Source organism: Stegodyphus dumicola, chromosome 1 (genome assembly GCF_044657685.1).
Source record: "Stegodyphus dumicola isolate Sdum_Otavi_A_Nest chromosome 1, ASM4465768v1".
In the NCBI taxonomy this organism is placed as follows: domain Eukaryota; kingdom Metazoa; phylum Arthropoda; class Arachnida; order Araneae; family Eresidae; genus Stegodyphus; species Stegodyphus dumicola.
The window spans coordinates 140,612,158-140,638,367 of NC_140768.1; the positions used below are offsets into that span (position 1 = coordinate 140,612,158).

Genomic DNA, 26,210 nt, shown 5'->3' on the forward strand with positions numbered 1-26,210 from the left:
TACTCTTATGCTTCCATTCAGTCATGTTTAGTCTTTTTACTTCCTTGTACGAAGTAAAAAGGAAGTATTGTAATCGCGAAAAGTTTCAGGCAACATATTTCAACGAAAATATCCATTTTGACCGCTATCGAAAGCAATTTAACGATGTTTTTGAGTGATATCTGTGCGTAAGGACAGGATAAAAGACACCTTTCCTCTTAAAAAATTATAAAACTGCTTTAAAATTAATTCTGAAGAGAATTTATCGTGGCGTCTGTACGAACGTACGTATCTCGCATAACTCAAAAACGAGTAGCCTCAGAATGTTGAAATTTTGTATATAGGACTGCTATAACATGTAGATGTGCACCTCGTATTTTGGTTGCAATCGGCCGCACCAAACGTATATAAATATATTTATATATATCCACTTTGTTACCCGGCTCAGTGATCTCAGTATCTTTACTCGGTACTTTTCCGTTTTGCCGGCGCAAGCGATAAAGTCGCCAATAATGGTACAACCGATGCCAAACGGAATATTCTCGCTGGTAACCTTTTACGCCTCATTTTCAAAACAAGTCGCAGCTTTTTCTTATCAGATTGATTGTTTCTTTCAATACTAGCATATAATTACATAGAATTTTTATCAGATAGTTCAGTTTTATGTCTAAGGCCATTTTCGGTAATTAGGTCAATTAGGATGCTATCACAGCTCTTACCCGAAGCCGAAAATATAGAAAAGGAAAGTCAAGGGTTAAATTCGTCAATTCTAATGAGAATGCAGTAGTGAAGTAAAGCACTGCAGTTTTACATAATTTCTGAGTAAGCTATTCGTACGCATTGAAATATTTCTTGCATTTAAACTTGTGTTCAAATTAAGATTTAACTTGAAATTAATGTAGATAATTACTGAGAGCATTAGATTTTTGTAGAGTTGTTTACGTGAGATGAGATCGCTTGGAGTCACGTGATATGAACCGGCGAATTAGGATGTTGAACCATGAAAGCATAGTAAATTCTTAAATTAATGTCTTTTTACAAATTTATTGTCTTTATTTATTGGCTTTTAATAAAGTTTTAAGCGATATTAAAATGTTTATGCCTTTAAAAAAAAAAGAATTCTTAAAACTAAAATTTTTTATGTGTATACTGTATGTTGTCGCCAATAAAGTCTGCTTGGCGAGATTTGCGCCGACGAAACGGAAAAGTACCCTTTACTCTTATATGTTTGTAAATTGTACATTTTTTGCTTTAAAAATGATTGAATTATGTTATTTTTATCTTCCGGTTAAGGTTTTTTCGTAATTCTGGAAGCACTATTTGTACAATTGTCAACAATATAAAAGCTGTTTAAGTGCGGTTAAGTTTTAAATAACTTGGCGGACATATTTGTTTACATTTGAAACAGCAGAATTGTAGATTTGTTGCCAATCTAGAAAGACTAAGCTTCGCAACACAAAAATAATGCCTTCATTTATTATTGCGAATTAAATCATGCTCAATCCTTTTTGGAATTTTTTCGAGGAAATAAGTGTTTAAGATTTACTTCGTAATTTTTAATGCAGATATTTTGAGTTTTTATATATTTTTGCCTTGTCGCGAAGTGAGAGCTGAATTAATTGAATGAGAAATAATCGTCTGTGAAAAACTGTTTCATTTCTGTTTTCTTTGCTCAATTTCTTTCATACGTCGTTTTAGCTTTATTATAGTATTTGAATAGAACATGTGGCAACGATAATTCTTCAAATGATATAAATTTTGTGCATTCAGAGTGTCGTTATAGTAAACAAATATAGCGAATTTTAAAGAGCGCATTTATTCTATTGTGGTTTATGCGCTGTCGACGAAGTAGATTTAATTCAATCTAATCAATTTAAATGAAATTCAAGAAAAAATGCGTATAATTTAATTTTCCGTACAAGGAAGTCATGTGGTGTACACATCAGATTTTTTATATAAATTATAAAAATAAAAAAGTATTATATGAAATTAACCCTTCATCTAAATTAAAACATCAATCTTTAGATAGTTCTTTACTATTATACCTCCCTTTTTACGATAGGGTTGCCGCAGTTATATTTGGCAGCACTGGCATCAACAATAGTTTGGCGATTTTTTACAGCCCTCAAAACCGAATAGTACCAATTTGACTTTATGTTCTTCTACACATTCAAATTCATCAGAATAACTTTTACCATTATCGTTAGCACTTAAGGCAAGTGATAAAATTTCGTTATCAAGAGTCATTAAACTAGCACTAATGCGTTCTAAAGTAGCTAATTTAATCTTAACATCATTTATTTCTATATTTTCATCATCAAACAGACATTAAACTTTTAGATGTCTTAGTAAACGATGTTCGTAACGGAGATCGCTTCTTAACAAGATGCTCCATTGCAAACCGAAACCAAAATTCAATTAATTATTTCTTAGATAAAGTACTCTATTTAATCACGTACTGAGAGTCACCAAATGTTAGATACGACAGTAAATGTATACCATTTTGTCCATTCATCAACTTAATTTCTACCTAAATAATCTCTCAAAAATTTAAACACAACCAAACATGCTTATTCTACCAACTTAATAACATTTTACAGCTGTTGCCACTCAAGCAAAACTACAAAGGAAATTAATTTTACACTGGTTGAATGTAGATGAACAATGCTATACTCAACAATAATCATTCACCGCTGCAAAAAACCAAGAACGATACACCATAATGAATTGTGATGATCGATGTACATAGTGTATATAGTGTTTTTACTACTAGTGTATATAGTGTTTTTACTACTTTTCAATTTTTACTCTTTATTACCTTTACTTAATTGTGCTGGCAAAGCGATATGGACTTTGCGCCCCCCCTGGGGCAGCACTTTGATGTGTTAAAATTCAAACGACTGGTCACTGCAACTATGCTTCGCCCACTTCTGTTATATGCCTCAACTACTACGCCCACGATATTCTGTTGGCTTCAAGACACGGAGGAAGCTAGAGCCGTAGCACCCACGAGGACAAAGTTATGCCGAAGTTTTTATGCTACAGATGTGCAACTTTGCTTTTACGATGTGAATGTTATGCTTCAGATATGTTAAATCGCTATTTTACCCAAGTTACTGCTGTTACACTGTTACATTATGCCACATTGGCTGTGATTCAGCACTTCAAGTGCACAGGTTTGTTCCAAGATTTGGATTTATTTTTTCACTTTTAGGATACCCACTTACAACAGATATAGATAGGTGAAGACTTTAGGGTCGTATACCTACTAAATAAGCGAAAGCGACGACCTATTACTATCACATACATCAGAGCACCGCCTCCACGGTGATGAAGTGTCTCGCTTCTGCATGAGGCACAGTTCGCTAGTCTTGGACTGTGCGAGGGCGTAGCACGAGATTGCGTGATCATGCAAACGACGATGTTGTGCACAGTTAGGAAATCGTGCAACTCATGCAATTTTGTGGTGAGATTGATCGATTTGATCTTTAAATCTGTATTCTATGCATGCCTAATCGCTTTCGAAATGTGTTATACCTGGTTAATATAAAAGCCTTGAAACAAAGAATGGAGTATGTGCTTCTGCTAGGACTAAAAGCATTTTAATCACGCATTCTTATCCAAACAATGAAAATTTTATCTTAAACTGCCTTATATTCACAAACTGTATCGTTTAGATAAATGCTTTTGCAGACATTGCATAAAATAAGTACAAAATCATTATTTCCATTGTATTCATGCTTGCTAAAAAGCGGAAATTGTTTGAGTTTGCTATTGATCCACATTAGTCGGACCATTTTCAAAAAGCAATGTTTCGTAAAATGAACAGCGCAAGATGCCAGAGGTAAATGAAAATTTTTAAAATTGCTTTTCCATTATGATAGCTGAGGGAACACAGTTTGTCAGCCTCATATTTCTAACTAATTTCAACCTCGAATTTGAAAAGTGATGAAAATTCTTTTAACATTTAAGGAGACAGTTTCGCAAGTTTTGTTTAGAATGTTCAAAATGCTTCATACAGGCATATTAGTCTATATCTTAAAAAGTGTCTACCAATATGCAGATTTTTTCCTTGGCATTAATTTTATTTCTAAGGCCCATAACACACGCGCATTTGTTTCACACGAACACCTGTTTCGGACAACTTTTCTGCCTGGTTTACCATTGAAAGAGACGCTCGATTTTGTTTTCCTTCCTTTCGGAAAAAATTGAAATTTGTTCGTTTTCAACCAATCAGCTGTCAGCTTCGAATGCCATCAGCTTGTTTGTAATGGGTTATTCAATTACGGCAAAGCACACGAGGGCTATCTGCCTAAAGGGAGGGATGCCTTCGTGGAGGACTTTCTAAGGGAAACTGGCTCGTATACACATTACACATGGGAAAACCACGAAAATGCCCATGAAGCCAGCTCATTCGCTGGATTCGAACCTCGAACCGAACTACCAGTGTTCAGCGTCTTTACCGCTCGGCCGCTGGTGAGCTGTTTGTAATGGAGAACCAGTTTCCTCTGTGTTACCCTAAAGCTCACTGTAGTGATTGACTTGTGACAAACGACTCGCTATTAATAACTCATTATTTATCATAGAACAATTAAATTAATATTGATTCCATCTTAAGCACACTTTGAAGTTTATTTTGCACAGAAACTTCGAACATTCCTTTTCGGCAATATCCTTAGTATCAATTTATGCAATCGTTGTTTAATGGTTACTATTGCATTTGTTTCAGTTAAACCTCCAAGTTTTAAAGACGGCTTTCGTCACCAATTTCAAGTGAGCGATATTGAAAAATTATGTCATTGGAACCGAAGTCAGTTAATCTGGAAAAACTTTGGCAATAATTAGTTTAAGACAACACATTTGTAAAATCATTAGGATTTTTACTGTCTTCGGCAAATTCACTTTCAGCATGAAGATTCATAAACTTCAGGAAATATGTTTTTGCTGGGCAGTGTATTAAAATCAAGTAAAGTAAATATAAATGTGAGCCAAAAGACAAACTTGGTGTATTAAAAATTGGTTTATTAAAAATAAAGACGGTACATTTAATGGAATATAAAACCTGATATGGCTTCTACACATATTAAGGAAACTGTGAAGTTAACTACTTAAAAAAATCCGACGACATTACAATAAAATGAGGAGCAGATAAAGTTGCCTGTATATTACATTAAAATGTTTCGCAAAAGCGAACCTTTGCAGCAATTAAAAAAGCATTTGATAGAGGACTTATGAGTCAGCTTAAAAGTAAGAGTCTAAATGTGTCTAACAGCAGACTTATGAAGGAGGTTTAGAGTCAGAGAATTTAACGTACCCGTTATTAAAAAACACTTCTCTTATAACTTGAAACTGACATTTCAACTCTAACCGGAATCAAGTCTCATTCACAGTACACATGCATTTTGCTTATACGTACAAAATACCGAAATTGGTACCCATGGACGACGCGTAAAATATGAAGTTGCTGCAAACTTCCCATAAATACGAATTCGAATAGCTGCTATTCCTAGAAATATTGCAAGAAGCCCAGTGCATTCCAGACGTCCGATTTTCCGAATTTGTTGATACCGCAAATTGGTAATTGAGAGCATCAAACACAGGCAGAAAGTAAGAATTGCTCGACAGATGCACCCATTGCAAAGAGTCTTCGCAGTTCACAGGTCGTGGCTCAAAACTTTTACACCAGAATAAAGTATACTTGACTTGATTCTTAACAACCTTCCAGGAAATGGTGAAGTAATATTTACTGGACATGACAATGATTTCTTCAGGCCCATCAAGCACTGAAAATAAACAAAGAAACTTAACGTAATTATTTTTCTTAATATGTACTAGAAAACCATTACATATGAAAGGGCAAAACTTACGTAATAACCTGATATTAAATTTTTCCGAAGTATGGAATTTTAAATCAGTCTCGTAGAATATAATTAAACATATCAAGTGCAAATAAGTGATATGCTCTGAAACAATACCTGGAATTCAGAGATAATGAGTAAAATATTTTGTGATTGCCCCATAATACATAGGGCTGAATTTTCTCTTTAAACGCATAGAACTACCTTATAACCGAGCCTTTCACAAATTCGGTATTTGTCTGGCTTTTGTATGTTTTGCACATATGTTTTATTCAGGAATTTTTAAGCGAGGCAGTTCCACATTTCCTTAAATTAAAATCCATTTGAAAGCTAAAATTATATGTCACATTTAGGCCGTTTAGTACAGTCCTATAGCACTTAAAATATTATACACACTACTATATAATACAACGCATATTATATCCTGTCACGCATGCGTTCATAAGAATACATGGATCGTATCATATATGCTAAACATATGTAAGATAGCGACTGATGCATTTGGAACCATGTTCTTGGAGAAAATTGCTAACTCGATAAAAGTTGCCCGTAAAAGCAATTAACTTCCCAGAAACTATTTCTTCCCATTTCGTCTAATCTTTTTCTCGTTTTAATTGCTCAATTTCATTCCTTAAATTAAGACTTTCTTCCTTCGTTGATTTTAAAGTTTATTTGTTGCGGTTTTGGAAAGTTAATTGCCTTTACAGCAAAATTTCTTAAGGAACAGAATGAAGAGAAAAAACAAAGCCATTTATTGAATGCGAAACCTAAAGCAAACTTTAAAATCAACGGAGGAAGCAAGTCTTAAGCTAAGGAATGAAATTGGGCGATCAAAACTAGAAAAACAATTAGACGGAATGAGAAGAAAAAATAGGTGTAAACTATAAAAATAATATTTGGATTATGCAATGTTTTTAATGAACTTCAGCTGTTATTCGTAAATCTTTCCAGTAGTATCAAAAATTCCCAAGTAAGTGCTCAGAAGGAAAATTACTGAAGCAGACTGGTAAGACTACAGACTGAATAACTGGAGAAAGAGTTTATTCTTGATTTGCAAACGTAGAGAGGAAGCTGAGATGGCTAGAGGGCGATGTGATCTCGTACGGAGTATCATGAATTGCAAACTTCGTCAATACATGAATTTGATGGATTTGTCCAATCAGAAGCGACGTTACGACTAATTTAAAAAATTAACATTTAGTCTTTCCGTTTCAAGTATTCCTTTGGTTTAAGAGCAAATTTGAATCTATCGACGAGGCCGTTGGCCTCCTTGCTCCTTACAGCAAGCTTAACAATTTTTCTAAGTTATTACGCAGATTAGGACCACCGAAAAGAAGAATACGCAGGATAGGAGAGTTGCGACTACCACCCTTTACACAGTTTGTGCGAAATGAATTAAACTTTACGATTCGGAAGAGTTTCTGAAAAAATAGCATGCTTTTTGAATTGATCCGAAATTATCTTTAGTCTTTCTCTCGACTCTTGGGTCTTTCAGAACGCGGGGAAAATTTTAACCGAGTTTTCTAGTGCTGGGAGCAGTGCCTATAGGGCTGTTAAAATCACAGGCAAGGGTTTTGGTGGTTCTGAAATAATAATAAAAATAAGAATTTGTAGATGTATTCATGTTATTCAATTATGAAAAGCATGCTAAGTCTCTACTCCTAAACAGGCTCTTTTTTCGAATTTCTAAACGAAACTGATTTGTATATAGGTTACAAATAGCTGAAATCACGAAAAATTCTTCTTCCAGCTAGGTCGTGCCCCGGAATCTGATCTACAAATGCTCAGCAGGCGTAACCATTTGACAGTGAGATGCCATACTAATTAGAATTAATTCAGCTGAATTAAAGTTTCGACTCTTTTACTCAGCAGAATTTCAAAATTGTCAGTTTAGGGCCCAACCAGTGGCCGAGTGGTTAAGCTAGCTGAATAGTGGAAGTTCGACCAGAATTCAACCCAAATCGAACGGGCTCGCTTTATGGTTTTTCTTTTTGAGTTTTTCCCCGTGTGTAACGTGAATACCAGCCAGTTTGCATTAGGCAACCAACTCCTCCATGAAAGTATCCCTTCTCTTAGGCAGAAAGCCTTTCTAGGCTTTGCCATATTCCACTAACGTAACCTAAACCAATTTTCCTAACCAATAAGTAAAAATAATTTCACATTAAACTATGCAGACGAATTTAACTTACAAACGAAAAATATTGAATGTGCAATTTTTTGATAGCGCAAGAAAATATTAAAATTAACATCTTTCCGATGGTACAAATACGGAAGTGAACAAATTTCGAGATAACTAGCTTCTTGAAAGTCAGTCAAAACTGATAGAGATTTGTCCTTAACAGGAAAAAAGCTATATATAACCGTTGGAAGAATTAAATTTAAAATAAAATGATGTTATAAATTCTGTAAGAAATTCCTTATTATGTTTTAAAGGAATATATATAGACTTCATGACTAAAAACATTCAGAACTTACATTTATCTGGTTCAATAATTATAAATGAAGAGTTAAGCGAATAACCAACTCTGTTCCTGGTATGTATTTCAAATTTATAGGATGAATTTAGTCCCATGTCTCGAAAACTGTGCTTTGTTTCTTTGCGGACGTTAACAGAGTGAAATGTTTCATTGCCAATAAGAGCTTCTTTCTCTTCATTTGTTCTAAAGAGTTGGTGAACGTGAAGAATATAACAAAATTCTGCTCCATTTTCGTGTGCCTCTGGTATGGCCTGCAATATAAATAAGAATCAGAATAAAGGAAAAGTTGCAAACAATTATGCAGTTTAAAATGAAGTTGTGATGAAAGTCTTACTTTCCAGTATAGGGTTATGGTTCTACCGACAGAAGAGTTAGTTTTGCCTTCAACTGGTTCGATAACAAATGAAGAATTTGTAATTTCCGCTGCCAAGTAGGGAACTAGAGAAAATGTTTTAATTAGAATATAATAACAATTGTAACACAAGAAGAATGAATTTAAAAAGTAATAATATTGCAAATGCTAAAATATTTTGAAAACAAATTTGTCCCGAGTATGTTGTCGGATATACTTAAAAAAATCCTCAAAATTTCTCAGAGAGTTAAGACAAAAGTCTGTTTAAAAAGTAAGATCAGTTAGTAATAAATATAAAAAAATTCAAAATTATTTTGACCAAGATTTATAGATTTTTGAAATATACCAAGAATTACGATCTTGTATTATATATATAGATAAAAGGAATGCTGTAAAACAACTTAAAAATGAATAGGAATTTAATTGTTCACCTAATATTTCTATAGCTTTTTTTTTTAAAAATTTATAGCAACAAATATAATCGAGGAAAGTTGGAATTAATGTACACTCGCTGCTCTAAACACATGCACACACAACTTCTGAAATGTAAGACATTATTGAGCGAAATTGTTAAAATTTCTTAAAATTCCATAACCCTTACCATCAGATCGTGTTATAGCATAAGTTTTCAAAGAAGGGCTCCACATGTCACCGACTGAATCATTGTATTTGCAGCGAATGTTAAATTGATATTCTGTGTACGGTATCAAACCTTGAATCGCTGCAGAGCCTCCATTCGTAAAAGATAGCACCATTTCCTGAAATAAAGAATTCCTGTTACAGATATCTAGTCGAAACAAAACTTAAAGTTAAAATTAAGCTAGAATAGGGACCAATATGGAAATTAATACTAATCGTTTAGAAGCAGGTCTACCACATTTCGCCTTGGTTGGTTGGTTGGTTGATTTTTAATGGCCCAAAACCTCGAGGGTTATGCGCCAGACATATGGTGAATAAAATTCAAGATGCACAAACACACTGTATCAAATAAATTGATGAAATGAATCTGAAATGCTGATGTAGGCATGGGGAATTGACTTCAAATTTTGCCTTGAAAATAAAGTATGAAGGCAAGATCGATAATTAAGTCAAGCATCACAGTGAACTTACTGGATAAGTATACTTTCATAGTTTCGGTAATGCTGCGATTTTATCCGAATGAATAATACTAAATTAAGCCGTTGCAAACAAGAAAATTATTAATTACAGGCTAACAGTATTTACGCAAATTGTTTTTTGGGATAATCCGAAGTGAATAACCAAACGTTTGGGGAAAAGAAGTATTTGGGCCGAATAATTCTCACCAAAATATCAAATGCAGTTCTTCGAAAAATCTCGAAGCAAAATGAGATTGACAGTTGCAAATTATGTTTGCCCTGAATCCGGCAAAGCCTCGAGGGCTATCTGCTTAATGGGGAAGGATGCCTTCGTGGAGGACTTTCTAAGGGAAGCTGGCTCGTATACACGTTACACATGGGGAAAACCACGAAAACGCCCATGCAGCCAGGCCGTTCGCGGGATTCGAACCTCGGATCGAACTACCAGTGTTTAGCGACTTTACCGCTCTGCCGCTGGTGGGCCCAGATGGGATTATGTAATAATGCTGTGTACATGGAACGGAAGTTCGGTAACTAAGGTTGCATGGAGACTATACTTCATTAGAATTATTTTAATAGTTTTAGCAGAACTTTGAACATTTCCGTAGTACTCAAACCAATAAAAATTTTAAAATGTGTCGAATAAAATACATTAGCGAAATTTCAAAAAGCATGAAATTCTTAAAAGTTCCTTTTAATAATGTTACGAAGTGTAGTTTTCTCTGTAGTAAAATTAAACATCTATTTCGAAGTATAAAACGACGGAATGTTTAATTTTTTAGGATATTTACATTTCTTAACAAAGCAAAAAAGAATTATTTTGAGATATTCATCTAGGTTACTTAGAATAGTAATCTGTTCTATAAAGTACCCTAAAGACAACAGGTTTAATATTTTCATACAATTTTTTGCAGCGGACTTGCTAAGACTACAGTCTATACCAAAATTTCTATATTCGGGATTTTTGTCTGTTAAATTCATAGAATACGAGGTATCAAATGTAAGTAAATGCTACGAAATATAAGAAGCTATTTTCTGAAAATCAAGAAACTAAAGATATCTTAATAACCTGAATTTTAATGATACACATAAAATCATGCTTGTAATTTTATAAAATCTACAATGCAAATTCATATTCTACTTTTTCTGGCCAGTTTTTCTGAGCAATTAAGTGCGTAATTCAGCCATACCATTTTACTATGGAGGTAAAAGCTTGCTGTGGATATTAGTTGCATCAGTATTAGGGGCTTTAATGCGCAATAAGTATGAAACGAACTTCAGAATTAATCGCAATTACATTTAATGAGATACAGCAATAAAATAGTACTGAAAAATAAAAAGAATTAAAATTTTTTAACCGAAATTTCTTATAACGCTAGGTTTGAATGAGTGGAAATTTATTTCATAAATAAAATGACGTTTTTAATAACTTTGGTTAACTTTGGATTCTAATGATTAAGATTTAAATTATGTTGCCATAATTCGCATATACAAAACCTCCGACTATCCTACGTTGAATGAAAATCGAAATTTAACCGCGTGTTAATCCGTAAGAGGAATCTAATAAAATGGATACTTATTTTCCGAACCGATCAAAGAATTATGTTTGTATTCTGCATTAGCACAGCTGGTATAAAGAAACTTAAAGATAGACTCTAGCAGTGTTCTCTTCAAATGACGTGAGATAGTGTAGAATATTGAAAATTCTTAAAGTCCCTTTGACTAAGAATTAAAAAATTTCCCCTTTTTCTATCAAAGTGAACAAAATATGTCATAAATAAGGTAAATTTCACATTTGGGATTTGTTTAACAAATGGGTTTTAAACCAAAGGCTGGGACTCGTATGTCCCAGCCGTAGGTAATGGTGGGATACACATGTCCCACACGCAGCGATCGACTTACTACAAGTACACCTATTATTCTGGAAAAATTTTATTATATGAAACAGACTTTACATCTTATGGTAAAAGGTAAAGCATTCCTTGCGTAACCTAACATTAGGGCAACTCATATTTGTTCTTTCCTTTGAGTACAACGAGCAAATCGGCGCCTTGATTTTCCAACTATTGGAAGATGATCTCCAACATTCAGGAGTTAAGTACTTTTTGACCCAGTAGTAATTTTTAAACTTTTAGTGGGACATTTTATCCCTTTAGTAGTCAAAGGGTTAAAAAAATCGCATCCGACAAAGTTCCGTTCCTGAACCGTTTTTCAAAATGTATAGTGATGCTAAAGTAAATCATGTTCCATGCAAAATTTAGATTTTCTTGTACACAGAATTTGAGGTAGATAATTGCGTTGATTTATCATAGTTTACAGTAAACTAACGTCAAAATTTGACTTTCTTGAAATATCGTTAATTTCAACATTCTGCCAGTAATTCTCTTTCTAAAGATAAAAATGCCATAATTTATAATTATTTTTGCTTTTATGTTGATGAAGGCAAGTGTCCAAATGTGGTAGCCTGTTTACATCCCCTCGTGTTGTTGCTTGAGAAAAGAATGAACTTCAAAATCCAGTAATTTTCATTTGCTTTCGCTCTGAAATGCAGATAATCATTCATCGCTGAACTTATGGTCGATGCCAATTTCATGCAATTTTGTGATACTTTCTTAATGGAAAACGGAACGCTGTGTATATGGGACAAGATAGCGATCAGCATATACAGTTCCGTTCGCTTCATGTGCACAACGATCCATTTTCGTTTACTAAGATTCGGAACTACGCAATTTAGCATCGGACGCAGCCTTGGCAGTGCACATGTAGCATTATATATTATTTAATTATTATCATTTATTATAATTTATCATTTACTAATCATTATATATATCATTTACTTGTTTTGTAGATTTTACGTAAGTACAGAGGTTGTTCGCACATTCTTCACTATGTTTCTACACCGTCATTTCCAAGACAATAAAGCTATTTTTAGCAGTGGAAGAAGTATTTTATCCCATTCCTCTTAACTTTCCAAACGTCCTTAAAGTCGAAAGAAGGTTGCAGGTCGATGTCTGGACATTCTGCTTTTTAAAAGTCGAAATAAAAATAATATAAGCAAAAATGCCTGGATGATAAATTAGGATATATCAGTTCTGCCGATTGATAGCACTGAATAAAGAGAAGGTACTTTATATTTGAAAATTGGGTATAAAACATGTTCCTGTCAACATATGCAGTTGACTTGAACACTTTTCTGAACTCTCAAATTTTTATTTAACCTTATATCAAAAACCAGCAACGATTACAAATCCCTTGGAAAAACTTAGATTCTTTGAACCATGTTCTAAGATTTTTTTTTCTTCCGTTTGATAATAAATGGATCTCTTTATTTCGGTCATTCAAATATACCCAAGATTCATTTATTGCGAGATTTTTCAATTTTTGAACGAATGACTGTTTCCCGTAAAAAAATTCTGTAGCGCGTGCTGGATTCGGCAATATGTTTTGGAGAAAGGCTATGTTCATTCCTTTTTTTTCGCCTTTTTAGGATTCAAATCAGCATTAATCACTTTATCTACGGACACTGGGCACTTTAATGATTATGCAAATGTCGTTTGACTTCGAGAATTTTCTTTTAACATTATAGTTTTTACTTTTGGAACATTCGAAACATTGTTTTTCCCTTGGATATGTATTTTGAACAAATTTTCTCCTTGAAGACAAATATTGATGTGTTTTTCCTTTCTTATTGACAATATTATCTATCGCTGGTTTAGAAACCGAAAATTCATAGCTTTCACAGAATTTTTTACCAACTAAATACTAATAATTTTCTTCTGAAAGATCGCAAACAGCCTTTCGTCGTCTATTGCTTCCTTAGAAGAGCCATTTTGAGCGAAAACAAGATTGTTAAATAGCAGACGATAATTTACACTTAAAAAAAAATAGTTGCAGTTAAAACGTTTTCCACGCGGGTAATTGTTTTTGTAGAAAAGCAAAGTCTTCTAAAAAAGGTGCTTATAATCTCCGAAAAATAAGTTATTTTAAATTGTCAATTTATATGCAAAATAGTTATATTTTAGGAAGCTGACTTTACATAAAGCTTTACGTTAATACTTTAAACATCTACTATTGTGCCAACGGGTCGGTGTTTGGCTTAAGTGGACCTGCGCATTAACAATTTTTAGAAATTTAACAAAATACGAGTATCGATCATACCAAATCCTTTGCTTCGGAAATTGGTTTAATTTTCTTGAAATTTTCGAATTAATGGCAAAAGCAATAGCAAACTGCATTCTGTATTATCTACAATTTAATATTACATTAGTTTCAAAACAAGCTTAGTCATACCTGAAATAATGTTGGATAATCATACACAGTGCGATACCTGATGGAATACGTCAGAAGGGGTTGAAATTCGTTATAATTCACATCTTCAGGAGGACTCCAATGAAGAATCAAAGAAGTCGCCATAACATTGGTGAAAGACGCATTTAATGGAGCACTCGGTCTGGCTGTAGTAACAAAATCATTTAAAGTTTCGATGAAAATCATTGAAATTCTATGTAATAGTTAGACATTATGAAATTTAAATTGCAAACATACGTGATCTTAAATGTGCAGGTAAAGCTTAGAATCATGCATTTTTTAAAATTTTAACAATTCCATATACGTAAAAGTTTGGCAAAAGTAGGAAATTTACGATATACATTACATTAGCGAGTTAAGCGCCAAGCATGTTTAGTTTCTCTCTCAATTCATTCCACGATATCCAAATTGACCGATAAGTTGGCGGACGGAATCTGAAACAATTTAGTAGAATACAAATTTTTGAATTGCATCGCAATGACCGACGCCCTCCGAACGAAAAATATACCCTCAAACACCGATGACCGACATGGCGTTTAAAGTGTTAATCCTTTAAATCTGAAATAATGGAAATTATATATTTGAAATCATTACATATATTTACATTAAATTCATGCAAAGCAGAAAAATCTCACATTTGAGAAAATCAGGTAAGTATATCGATTAAGTAACAAAACGCATCAGCATTGGGAGACCTGGAAGGCATATTTTAGTTAATCTAAATAGCATAATTCCAAGAACAACGATTATACAGGGTGCATTGTAAATCACCTGTTTTTAAGGAGAGTGTTAATGCATCAACATTGTGGTGTTAAACTCCAATGAAAACGCTAATGACGGAACACCACATGAAAATTTTATTGAACGCCCCCCCCCAAAAAAATGGCTACATACCATCAACAACAGAAAAACTCAATCTTTTTCTTAAAATCAAATTCTATACATTTTACGTGCGAGAGCAATACGTGGCTCTCGAACTTGCGTTTTTAACACTGCCAACAATTTAATTATTTTAATAACAACTATTTTAACAACTATTGAAAACATATTCGCAAGCTAAATAATAATAATTTTCATCTTATGCTCACGAGACATCCTTGTCCATATTAATCTTAAGTTTTCTTCTTCCTTTATGCGACCTTACCACAAGAGAATATACAAGGTTGTAACGGATATTCAATGGCAACTCTGATACGTAACAGAAGCTTCACCATTTGTGTTTCAGGATGGCAGACCCCCTATACTCTGCTTCTATTCTTGGCGAATGGCGCTGGGCAATAATTTTCAATAAAGATGGACCAATCTTTATTGTTCTAGAACTCCAGACTGACGTTTTCCTTGGTTGCGCCAAATGCGATGTGTATTGGATTCGTTTGGTTTGGTTTATGTAATTACGGCAAAGCTTCGTGGTCTATCCGTTAAGGGGAGGGATGCCTTCGCAGAGGACTTTCTAAGGAAAACTGGATCGTATACACGTTACACATGGGGGGAAAACCACAAAAACGCCCATGCAGCCAGCTTGTTCACGGATTAAGAGTCTCGAACCGAAAAACCGGTGTTCGGCGAATTTACCACTCGGCCGCTGGTGGGCAGTACTGGATTCGTTGCAGAATTCTGTATAAACTTGAGACATGAATCTGCAGTTTTGAAATCAGTACAGTTTCATTTCTTTAAAAAATTATGAATTATTGCTCAGAAGTTTACAGAAATGTATTGATAGTGCTGGTGGTTACATTGAATTTTGTATTGGTCATAAATGTAGTGAGGAGTCCACAGCAAAATGTTTTTACATTCACATCGGCTGAAACACTTTTTAAAGTTAAGAAATGACTTCTCAAGACACCCTGTTAATGGTAACTACCGAAACATTTAGCAAAGGTAAACCATGCAAAAATATCCAAAATGGATTCGCAACACATAATCCGGGACAGTTTCCTAATGATTTTAGTTCTATGTGTCGTCTCCCCCCCCTTACGTATTTAAACAGATATTTAAGTTGGAAAATGTATAATGGGTACTTTTCCGTTTCGCCGGCGCAAATCTTACCAAGCAGATTTTCTTGGCGACAATATACAGTATACACATAAAAAATTTTAACAAACTTTAGTTCTAAGAATTTTTTATTTTGAAGGCATAAACATTTTAATATGATTTAAAATTTTGTAAAAAGCAAATAAAGACAATAAATTTGTAAAAAGACATTAATTTAAGAATTTACCATGCTATCATGGTTCAACATCCTGATTCGTTGGTTCGTATCACGCGACTCCAAATAATCTCATGTAAACTACGCTACAAAAATCTAATTCTCTCAGTAATTATCTACATTAATTTCAAGTTAAATCTTAATTTAGAATACAAGTTTAAATGCAAGAATTATTTCAATTCGTACGAATAGCTTACTCAGAAATTATGTAAAACTGCAGTGCTTTACTTCGCTAGTGCGCATTCTCATTAGAATGGATGAATTTAACCATTGACTTTGCCTTTTCTATATTTTCGTCTTCGGGTGAGCGGCGTGATTGCAACCTAATTGACTTAATTACCGCGAATGGTGTTAGGGCATAAAATTTAATCATCTTTGTAAACATTCTGTGTAATTGTATACCAATATTGATATGAATAAGAATCAATCTGGTAAGAAATGGCTGCGACTATTTTGAAAATGAGGCATAAAAGGTTACCAGCGAAGATTAACACCGTTTGGCATCAGATGTAATATTATTGGCGACTTTATCGCTTGCGCTTGCAAAACGGTAAAGTACCGTATAATGAAGTATATTACAGTGCTCTTACTTAAAAATAATAATACATCTGTTAGTCTGTCACAAGATGCTGCTATACATTAGACTTATTTTAGCTACACACCATATGTTCTTCCTATTGTGGAAAAATTCTCGGATGAAAATTCTGCTTTAATGTAACGATGAAGGACTTCCGAAGTGAGAGTATCCAGAAAATAAGATCTTATGCGTTGCCTGATTTTTCAAGACCATGGCTCTGGAGCGTAAAGGATAACTTACGGCCAGCTAGTAATTTTATTGAATTACGAATTCTTTTTTGGAGGGTTTAGGAAGAGAATTCTAGTCGGTTGAAAATATTCTTAATGCTTGCACGCTCTCATCAGTGACTGAGAGGATATGATAATTGAACAGTAGTAGTTTGTCCCGGTTTTTAAATCGAATGAACGGACTGGTTGCATGAGTGTTCGTGAGTTCCCCCCCCCCTTTGTGTAAAGTGGATAAGTCAGATTCCCCTTAAGTCCTCCAAGAAGGCATCCCTCCTTTGGTGGATGTGCATTGAATAATTAGGAAAAAAACCGATTTAATGCAAATGTGATTTTTTTAAAAATAATCTCAGCAAAATTATAATGCTAGTTTAAATACCTAATTTTTCCAATGGAAATGTTTAGATTAATGAACATATTCAGGCTATTAAATAGATTCTCTTACTATACAGCTTAGTTGTGTATTATTGGAGAATCTTGCGGTATATTACACAACTCTACTATAGAACATTAAATATGTATACGATAATCCGCTTGAATAGATTTTACACTGGATACAATATGTAACTTAAAAACAGATTACAGTTACACAGCCAGAAATATATAGGCCTATCCTGGGGATGAAATCTAGTTTTTTAAAAAATTTAGTGGGTATTATGTTGCAGTTGCTTTCAAAACTGCATTAGGTTATGCTCTGCAACGTGACTTCTTCACATGAATTGATCAGTTACCCCTCAAATTTAGTTGATTCGAATATGTGTTTCTTCGTCTTGGGCTCGGAGTTGGTTTTTAAATAAGAAACTTATTCTCAGACTCAGAAACTCCATAACAGCATATTAACAAGAAATAAAAATTTCATGTTTTAGAAGAATCCATAAAATTTGGTAAGGTTGGCAAACATTTATACAGTCCAAAGGTAGAACGTTTGTTGACATATCGGCACATTTGGTGATACCTGATAACATCCAAGTAACCCTTAAGCTGAAAAACATTAAGTATGATGATCGTAAAACAAAAAGAAAAACTTAGTTTTGCATTTTCACATTTCCTCTTAAAATACTTTATGCTACTTTACCAAATAAAAACAAAAATTACTTACAGCCAACACTAACGTATGTAAAACCTACGAATCTCCTTGTTCTTGCTTCTGGAATTGATACAAAACAGTAATAACATCCTGTGTCATTAACAGTGGCATTTTGCTTGCTGTATTCGATGGTATGTTCGTCTAAAATGATCACGTTAACTAGTACACGATCGTCAAATTTTATTATCAAATTTGAAGATGACACATTATAAGTCAAGTGTCTTATCTTTATACGATTATGAAATATAGAACACCGTACTGCCATAGGTGATCCAATTTCCACATCAAAATCCAGCGTCACATCTGAAAGGAATACATTTTTTAATTAGCGGTAGCAATTAAACAAATGAAGCTAGAGTTAACTTATTGTAAAATGCTAAAAGTAATTTTTCAAAATGCTCAATTTGAAACATGTCGGTTGATAGATATTACTTGTATCAGTGATATACTTGAAATTCCATACAACTCTTCAAGAGCTGCAAGGAGAGTTTTAGTGATGCATGATTTTCTTCAGCTAACAAAGCGAAACAAATTAAAAATATTCTATTAATTATTGCAGCTTTCGATATTTTCTAGTTATTGGGACGACACTTCGTGCTAAACTTAAATATTCACACTAAATTTATCAGGAGATATTACCTCTGAGCTCGCATCCAATTTCAGGGAAAAATAAACCCAATATAAATAAGAAAATATGCAAATAGAAGCACATGCAATTATTCTAGCTAACAGGTCATTCTTGGTTCCGTCTTGCTTTATTTTTTGTTTTTTTACAAAATCAGAAAGTACATACAGTAGTAGGGTTACATAAACAATGACATCTTACATTCATATGTTACATACAATTCAGAGTGTATTTGATACAATACAAAATTGCCGATTATATTTTTATATTAACTTAATATAATAGACAAAAATGAATAAAATTAAAATGAACGAAGGGGGAAAAATGCTTTACGTAACGTTTGCTTACTTAGCTAGTTGATGAATATGAATATCATTACAGAATTGCTATATATTTTAGGCAGTTTAGTAAGAGCTCCTTTGATTTTTAACATATATGAAGTCCATCTCCAGTATTTACCAGATGTCTTGGTCAAGTGAAAAGGTTTTGTATTTACAATAACTAAGTGATTATATTCAATGAAATCCACGAGTGGGGCCAATTTTTGAGCTTTAAGTGGCTGCCCTCTATAATGAGCCCGAAGCGTTGAAGTCTCCTTCCAAGGCATAATTTTTGAATGAGCTTAATTTAAGGTAATTTAGTTCAAATAGTAAGAAATCGATATTTTCACTAGGTGGTAAATAAGCAGAATAGATCAGAAAGCCATCTTCTGCTATATCCAAAGCTATGGAGATATGTGCTCAGTTGTCTTCTATATCATGGGGACAAGAAGCCATTGTGTACTATTGCAGCCAATTTATTTTGAGAAAGAATGATCCTGTTACGAGAAGTAAACTGATCAAGTGTGTGTGTGATTATGGCAAAGCCTCGAGGGCTATCTGCCTAAGAGGAGGGATGCCTTCGTGGAGGACTTTCTAAGGGAAACTGGCTCGTATACACGTTACACAAAACTGATCAAGAGTGTTATCTTTCGAAGTATATGGCTCTTGAAACAGGCCTATATCCGTGTCCAACTCGATCTGTTTCTGAATTATATGATGTGCTGCAACTACGGATCTTTGTAAGTTACACTGTAGAAATTTTAGACTTTGAAACTGTGATGAGAAGAAAACTTAATTCTGATTGGGGTTCCCAATAGTTGCTGCAGTTTTTTTTGAAAGTCGGGCTAACTTGGAATTAGCCGTTTTATTGCAATAAAAAGGGCATATTTTATTTAGGTTAGTTTGTACAATTTATGTACGTCTTTCAGCCCTAGTGTGAAAAGGATAGTGAATGAACAACACTCATCAGAATTCGAACTCGCTATCACTTGGTTTAGTATACGGACATATTATGAAGAACAACCGATATTCAGTACTTAACTGCTGTAGTTAATTTTGGAGGGGGAGGGGAACTACGTATTTGTATAAATGAAGCACTCAGAATCAATTATATAGTACACAATTGCATTATCAAGCTCTAAATGATACTGAAATTTAAAAATCCCGTTACTGGGAAATAAAACACATCAATCCTTAATTTTCTATTGTGGTTTCTATAGCTCAATTTTAATGATTATGAGGACAATGTTTGCTATACCAGATTAGACTACACCCGCATTAAATAAATAACACTTAAGAAAAATTCAGTTTCATGGTTTTGTAATGGTCATGAAATATGCATGGTTTTGTAATGGTCATGAAATATGAAGATTTAATTTGAAATAAAAAGGTTTATTATCGCTATTAAAGGCTTATTGTATTATAGCACATTTTAAGATACATTCCTAGGAAAGTTCCATTTTACTTATTTTTTACAAGAAACCCCTGTATATGGACACTTTGATGTTATAGCGACCACTGTGAAAGAAAGTAGAGTCCTGTAATCTCCAAAAATGAGCTCTAATTTAGAACTATTCTACCCAACATCTCGCGCAGAGAACTTATTTCACGAAACATATTTTACAACATTAATTCTTTTAGACTTTATATTTCATCTAGCTTGGAACTGCATAAAGTGGTTTTAGTACTAATAATGGAGACATTATCTGAAAGGAAACGTCAAAACGCTGAAAACGAAAATATATTAACTTTTCAAGAACTTTTAACTTTACGTCATTAAACTATTGACCAGTTTCTGGAGTTCACGTGCAATAGATAATGAATCCACTTTAAAATTAAATACAATTTTCATTTTTTGTGTTATGTTTGCGTTAATATTATGAGTTTTCTACTTGGCAGTTTTCATGCAGCATACTTTGTCACTGACCTAGATGCAGGGATGCTGATAGGCCTTTCGCCACTAGGTGCAATCTCTGGTTTCTAAATGCTGACGCCCGGCATCTGCCCAAATTGTAAACATTTTGCCTGTTAGCAAAGTCTCTGGCGACGGGCCTCCTAAAAGTATCCTTATTTGCTTTACGCAAGCAAATCTAAACCAACACTTTCCCCAGATTTTTATTGTACCCGAGGAAGGTAATGATTTAGACATTTAGCATTAGGCCACTATAAGATCCACTCTTAAGATCATTTAGATTTCGTTTGAATTTTGTTTTCAAAGATAAATATAAATGTTTAGCTGAGAAATAAATATGCACTTACTTCCACGATGAGTTGAATGAGATGGACAACACGCCCCTCTAGTAATGAACCATGTTAATGAAATTAGAGCAGTGAATAACATGAATTTTGTGAAATTTCCAAGAAGAAACTCGGCCATTTTTCTCTTCTGCTAGTTGTAGAAATACCAAAGAAGCTCTGAAACCCGTAAAAATACTCTAAATATTTTATCATAATGCAACTCAAAATTCCTTATAATGTTAAACGAATGCAGCATTGCGTTAATATTGTGAAAGAACCAGTTCTGAAAGCAAATAACTAATCTGAAAATTCTAAATAGGAACTTAAGCCATTTTTTTCTCCTGCTAGTTGTAGAAATACCGAAGAAGTTCGGAAACCCGTAAAAAATACTCTAAATATTTTATCGCAATGCAACTCCAAATGCCTAAAAGAATATAACGCTGCATTACTATTCTGAAAAAGATGAAAGTGAAGTTGTATTAGAAACCTAAATTTACGAACGCATGTAGTGCGTGCTTCTTTAGTATGCACTGAAAGATTTTAGAAACGTATACTATTGTTTATTTGAGGTAAAAACAAGTCCGCTAAACTGCTCATTTGGGAATCTGTTCATTCTGCGAAACGAAGTAGAGAGAAAGGGTAAAATTAGTTACGTTGCTTTCTTGAAATTTGGCTTTAAACATAAATTCAAGTAAATAATGTACAATACATTATTGTAGTCCGTTTTTATCTCAGGATATAAAATCAATTATTAGTTCAACAATATAATACGATTTCTGCATTCCTTAATGTTTCAAGTAAAAGTAAAGCGAGAATATTAAAAATAAACTGCTTAAAAATTTCTGAACTACAGATTAAATTACCAAGTAAGTTATAAAAATTTAGGTGGAGGAAAGCTGTGAAAGAGGTTTTACACCTGTTCTTCTAAGCTCATTAAATCTGTGCTTAGAGGCTTAGTAATATTTGATTTGTCCAAGTTTTTTATAATAATCAAAAGTTTAATAAGAAAATGAATTTGAACATCATACAACTCCTTTTTTCTAGTCATAATTCCGTCTGTTAGGTGTAAAAAGACTACATTTTCCCCAATCAGTGGTTTATCTGCTACAGATGTATTAATATTACTGACATTAAATTATATATATTCAAATGAAATCAACTTTAATCGTGCGATATTGGGTTTGTACCTTTCCGATTTTATCCTGTGTATTTTAAGGAAACGACTGTTAATCTTGCAACTATTAACTCGACAAGCCGAACGCTGCTGGTTAACAATCGCTAAGTGAGCATCAAGCTTAATTACATTTTCTTTATTTAATCTTCATTTATGAGGAGGTAATAGTTTAGTATCCGATGCATACCGTATTTTAATTCAGTTATTGGGCTATATTTTTTGTAGATGTTGGAACTGAATAAAATGATTTACATTAGCGCACTTAACATTAGTTTCCGAAATAATTTATGATTCAATAGCCGTAATTTTGCCATTCAGTATTATGCTTGGGTGGTAAGATTTATTTTGAATAGAAGAAGTTGAATCAATCTTGCATTATGAATTTTAAGAAAATCAAAAGTTGTATTTATAGCAAATGAAAGCAAGTCATGTCTTGAAAAAATAGCAATAATGCTTCAGGAGAAAATAGTATTTTTCTATATTTCATAAAATTTATCAGATGTTAATGTTTGAAATTTACGATTTTTAATTAAAAACAAGTTCTCAAAAGTGGTTTAATTACGTAATGTTTTTATTAAAGCTGCCCTTGGATAATACTTTCTAAATTAGTAAATTAAACACGAGTTCACGTACAGCAATCTAAACTCTCAATAGTCTTGACTATATCAAAGAAACCGAAAGTTTCGTACGTAAAGTGGTAAAGAAAACAAAAAAGTGACTTAAATATTACAGAAAAACCTCGCTTAACGCGAAACATTTATCCATTAACTTATGAATGGTAAGCGAAACTAAACATAAAAAAAGGAGCAGAACAAAGCGATTCATCAGTTAGTTTGGTACTATTCGGTTTCGAGGGCCGTAAAAAATCGCCAAACTATTGTTGATGCCAGTGCTGCCAAAAGTAATTGCGGCAACCCTAACGCAAGAAAGGAAGTATAATAGTAAACAACTATCTAAATATTGATGTTTTAATTTAGATGAACGTTTAATTTCATATAATATTTTGCTGCCGAGTTATCGCTAAAGCATAATGTCATCTCGTTGGTTGTTCAAATATAATTTTCTATAAGGAATGATGCCTTTTCTTTGAAAACATTTTTGGTAAAGTGCAGAATCGCCCGCTTATTTCTTTGCCGCTTTTTACAAGGGTAAAAACAATTGGAATTTTGTCAATTTTCTTTTACTTTTTAAGTGACAATAGGTCGATGTGTACATAGATAAAGTCAAGGGTGTACGCAGTGCCACTTTTGTGCAATTCTGGGATTTTTTTTAAGTGAAAATAAGTCGATGTGTACATGGATACCGAGTATGTGCAATTCTTAAAAACGCGTCAAGCAGTGGGTGATTCTGCACTTTACCCAAAATTCTATCGCAGACTTTTCATCATAGGCAAGTCCCAAATTGTTAAATCCATAGGATATCAAAAAAGGAATTAAAAATTAAACTAGTATTTCAATGGCGTCTTAAGAAATATAGAACTATATAAACTTGCGCAATCTGAAATCAGCGCGTACGCGAGATTTGGCACGCTGTTAAATGGGCGTGTTTGCTAGATTTGGCGCTTTCGCGCATACTTTTTCGCTACAATTTTTTTACGGCCCTCGAAACCGAATAGTACCGTTAGTTTATATAAATTTGAAAGAGTTAAATTTTCTCTCGTTAGAAAATAAAAACTGCTAAAGCTAATAAAAATTAGTTGCTTAAAGTTTTATTAAAGATTTGGCTGTGCTAGATTTTAAGAAAGCTTAAAATTTACGTTTGAAAAGTGGTTAATCTTTTCTTGCTGTTAAATTTTCAGTAACTTACGAAGCCCTTGGTAAGACTGAAGGAACCTAAAGTTTCATTCTATGCAAGAATCGATAATACTTCGGTTTATTTCCGTATAGGATGATACGCGCCAACTTAATATTTCTATCCAGGAAATATATTTTCGTCACGAACTCTGCAAAATTTTTCTAAACATAAGAGATGGATATTTCCTATCTCTTATGTTAGCCATTTCAATAAATAATAGGCAAAATAGAATAACTCAGTTCAACACTTTATAGACAGTACTTACATTTAAAATAACAACACTGTTGTACGGAATGAGGACAACGCATTTAATTTAACGGTATTCTATTAAATAATGTCGGCAGCAATACATTTTTGCAGAGAACTGATTGGTGCTCTTTTTATGTTATCCAACAAAGGAAAAAATTCATATTTTCTTATACTGCTCAATGAAATTGAAAATAGCTTAAATTCATTCGCATGTGGATTCTTCTCTTCTTTTATATTTCGAAATTATACCGAAAAATATTGTCTAGCATAAAAAGATATCGTTAATCTTTGGATTATGGTAACTTGGCGATTTTTTGGCGAAAATATGGCGACCAACCCTGCTACAGCAACCTGCTAGTTTTTTTGGGGACGCCATTTTGTTTTCACGAAGTAAAGGCATTTCCTCCCCCCCCCCAACAATCTGCTAGCCGAATTATGCTTATGCTAGAACTGTTATGGGACAGAAGTGCTTAATCATGACGAAGATTACGTGCGAAATTGGGAGAAAATGCAGAATCGCCCACTGCTTACCGCGTTTTTAAGAATTGCATATACACGGTATCATCCATGTACACGTCGAGCTATTTTCACTTAAAAAAACATCCCAGAATTGCACAAAAATGGCATTGCGCACACTCTTGACTTTATCCATGTACACTGCTAAAGTTCTAGCTAGTAACCTTTATCGCCTTACCAAAATGTTGCCAAACTACCTGTTACCATATTCCAAAGATTAGCCAAAGAGGTTGAGTTTCCGTTAACTGGTTTATGTGGTTTCAGTTAATTTACTAGGGGGTACCATTTACTATAGTATGACGGCAAGTTAAAAAGTCGTACTAACAAAATATATTAAACTTTTAACTCGTCATAACATATCATAGATGTCAAACCTTTCTCCAAGTCTTCTTTGACCAAGGTTACATTATTTTGCACTAACTTATTACTATCGAATTTAACACATAACTTTGTCGCCTCCGATACCCAATAAAAGATGTTGTAACGCATTAAAACTGCATTGGTGGCTTAATAATTTACCGAAACAAAAAAAGCATCATTTAATTAAAGAATGTTAACTTAATTACCTTCAACGTTGAAATCGTAAAAGAAAATTCGTACAATGAGAAATCTTGATAAATATCTTAAGCTTCGATTACAATTTTAATGTGAATTAATTTATGCATTTACTAATGAAACATTAAAAACTATCAACACAGTTTATTTACTTTAATAGCCTTTCGGCGTAAACTTCAAATGCAGAAAAAATCACAGCTAATTTAATTTGAATTCCTGCTTTAATTAGCGTTTTTAACATAAGAAATGATAATACTTACAATAAAATCCTGAGCCGATGGTTTCCTACGTAGACCAGTGCTCTAATGAAACAATCACTTTCTAAACACGTCTTTATAAGACAATCTCATGCGGTCACAGTTTCAGATAATTCCTTTTTAATCACGTCAATTTCTAGCTCTACTTCAAAATTTCAGATTTAATAAAGTATTTCATTTAACTCATGCTAATTTTTTTATGAATTACTGTATTCTTTTTGTAATAAACAAGTATAAATATATAATAAACCCAAGCGTGCTTTGAATTCGAGGTAATAAGTATATGGATTCTTACTTGCGAACTCAGTTTACGCCTA

The 26,210-nt window shown here is 33.4% G+C and overlaps 1 protein-coding gene across 1 annotated transcript; it reads right to left on the bottom strand.

Moving 5' to 3' along the window:
- Window positions 1–4,980: 4,980 nt before the first annotated feature.
- Window positions 4,981–26,019, bottom strand: LOC118202516 (cytokine receptor-like). Its single transcript, XM_035374701.2, has 8 exons — window positions 25,897–26,019; window positions 21,370–21,525; window positions 18,178–18,468; window positions 14,054–14,217; window positions 9,268–9,424; window positions 8,649–8,752; window positions 8,313–8,565; window positions 4,981–5,762 (listed from the first exon to the last, which is right to left on the bottom strand). Exons 2-8 carry the CDS (start codon window positions 21,485–21,487, stop codon window positions 5,386–5,388), a joined length of 1,464 nt encoding a protein of 487 aa, XP_035230592.2. The 5' UTR covers window positions 21,488–21,525; window positions 25,897–26,019; the 3' UTR covers window positions 4,981–5,385.
- Between the last annotated feature and the right edge of the window lie 191 nt (window positions 26,020–26,210).

Coding starts and splice junctions, on each gene's coding strand:
- LOC118202516 (XM_035374701.2), bottom strand. CDS start 21,487: ATGGCCGAGTTTCTTCTTGGAAATTTCACAAAATTCATGTTATTCACT. Junction 14,218..18,177: donor TACATACGTTAGTGTTGGCT/GTAAGTAATTTT, acceptor TTGTTACTACAG/CCAGACCGAGTGCTCCATTA. Junction 9,425..14,053: donor ATTATCCAACATTATTTCAG/GTATGACTAAGC, acceptor TCTTTATTTCAG/GAAATGGTGCTATCTTTTAC.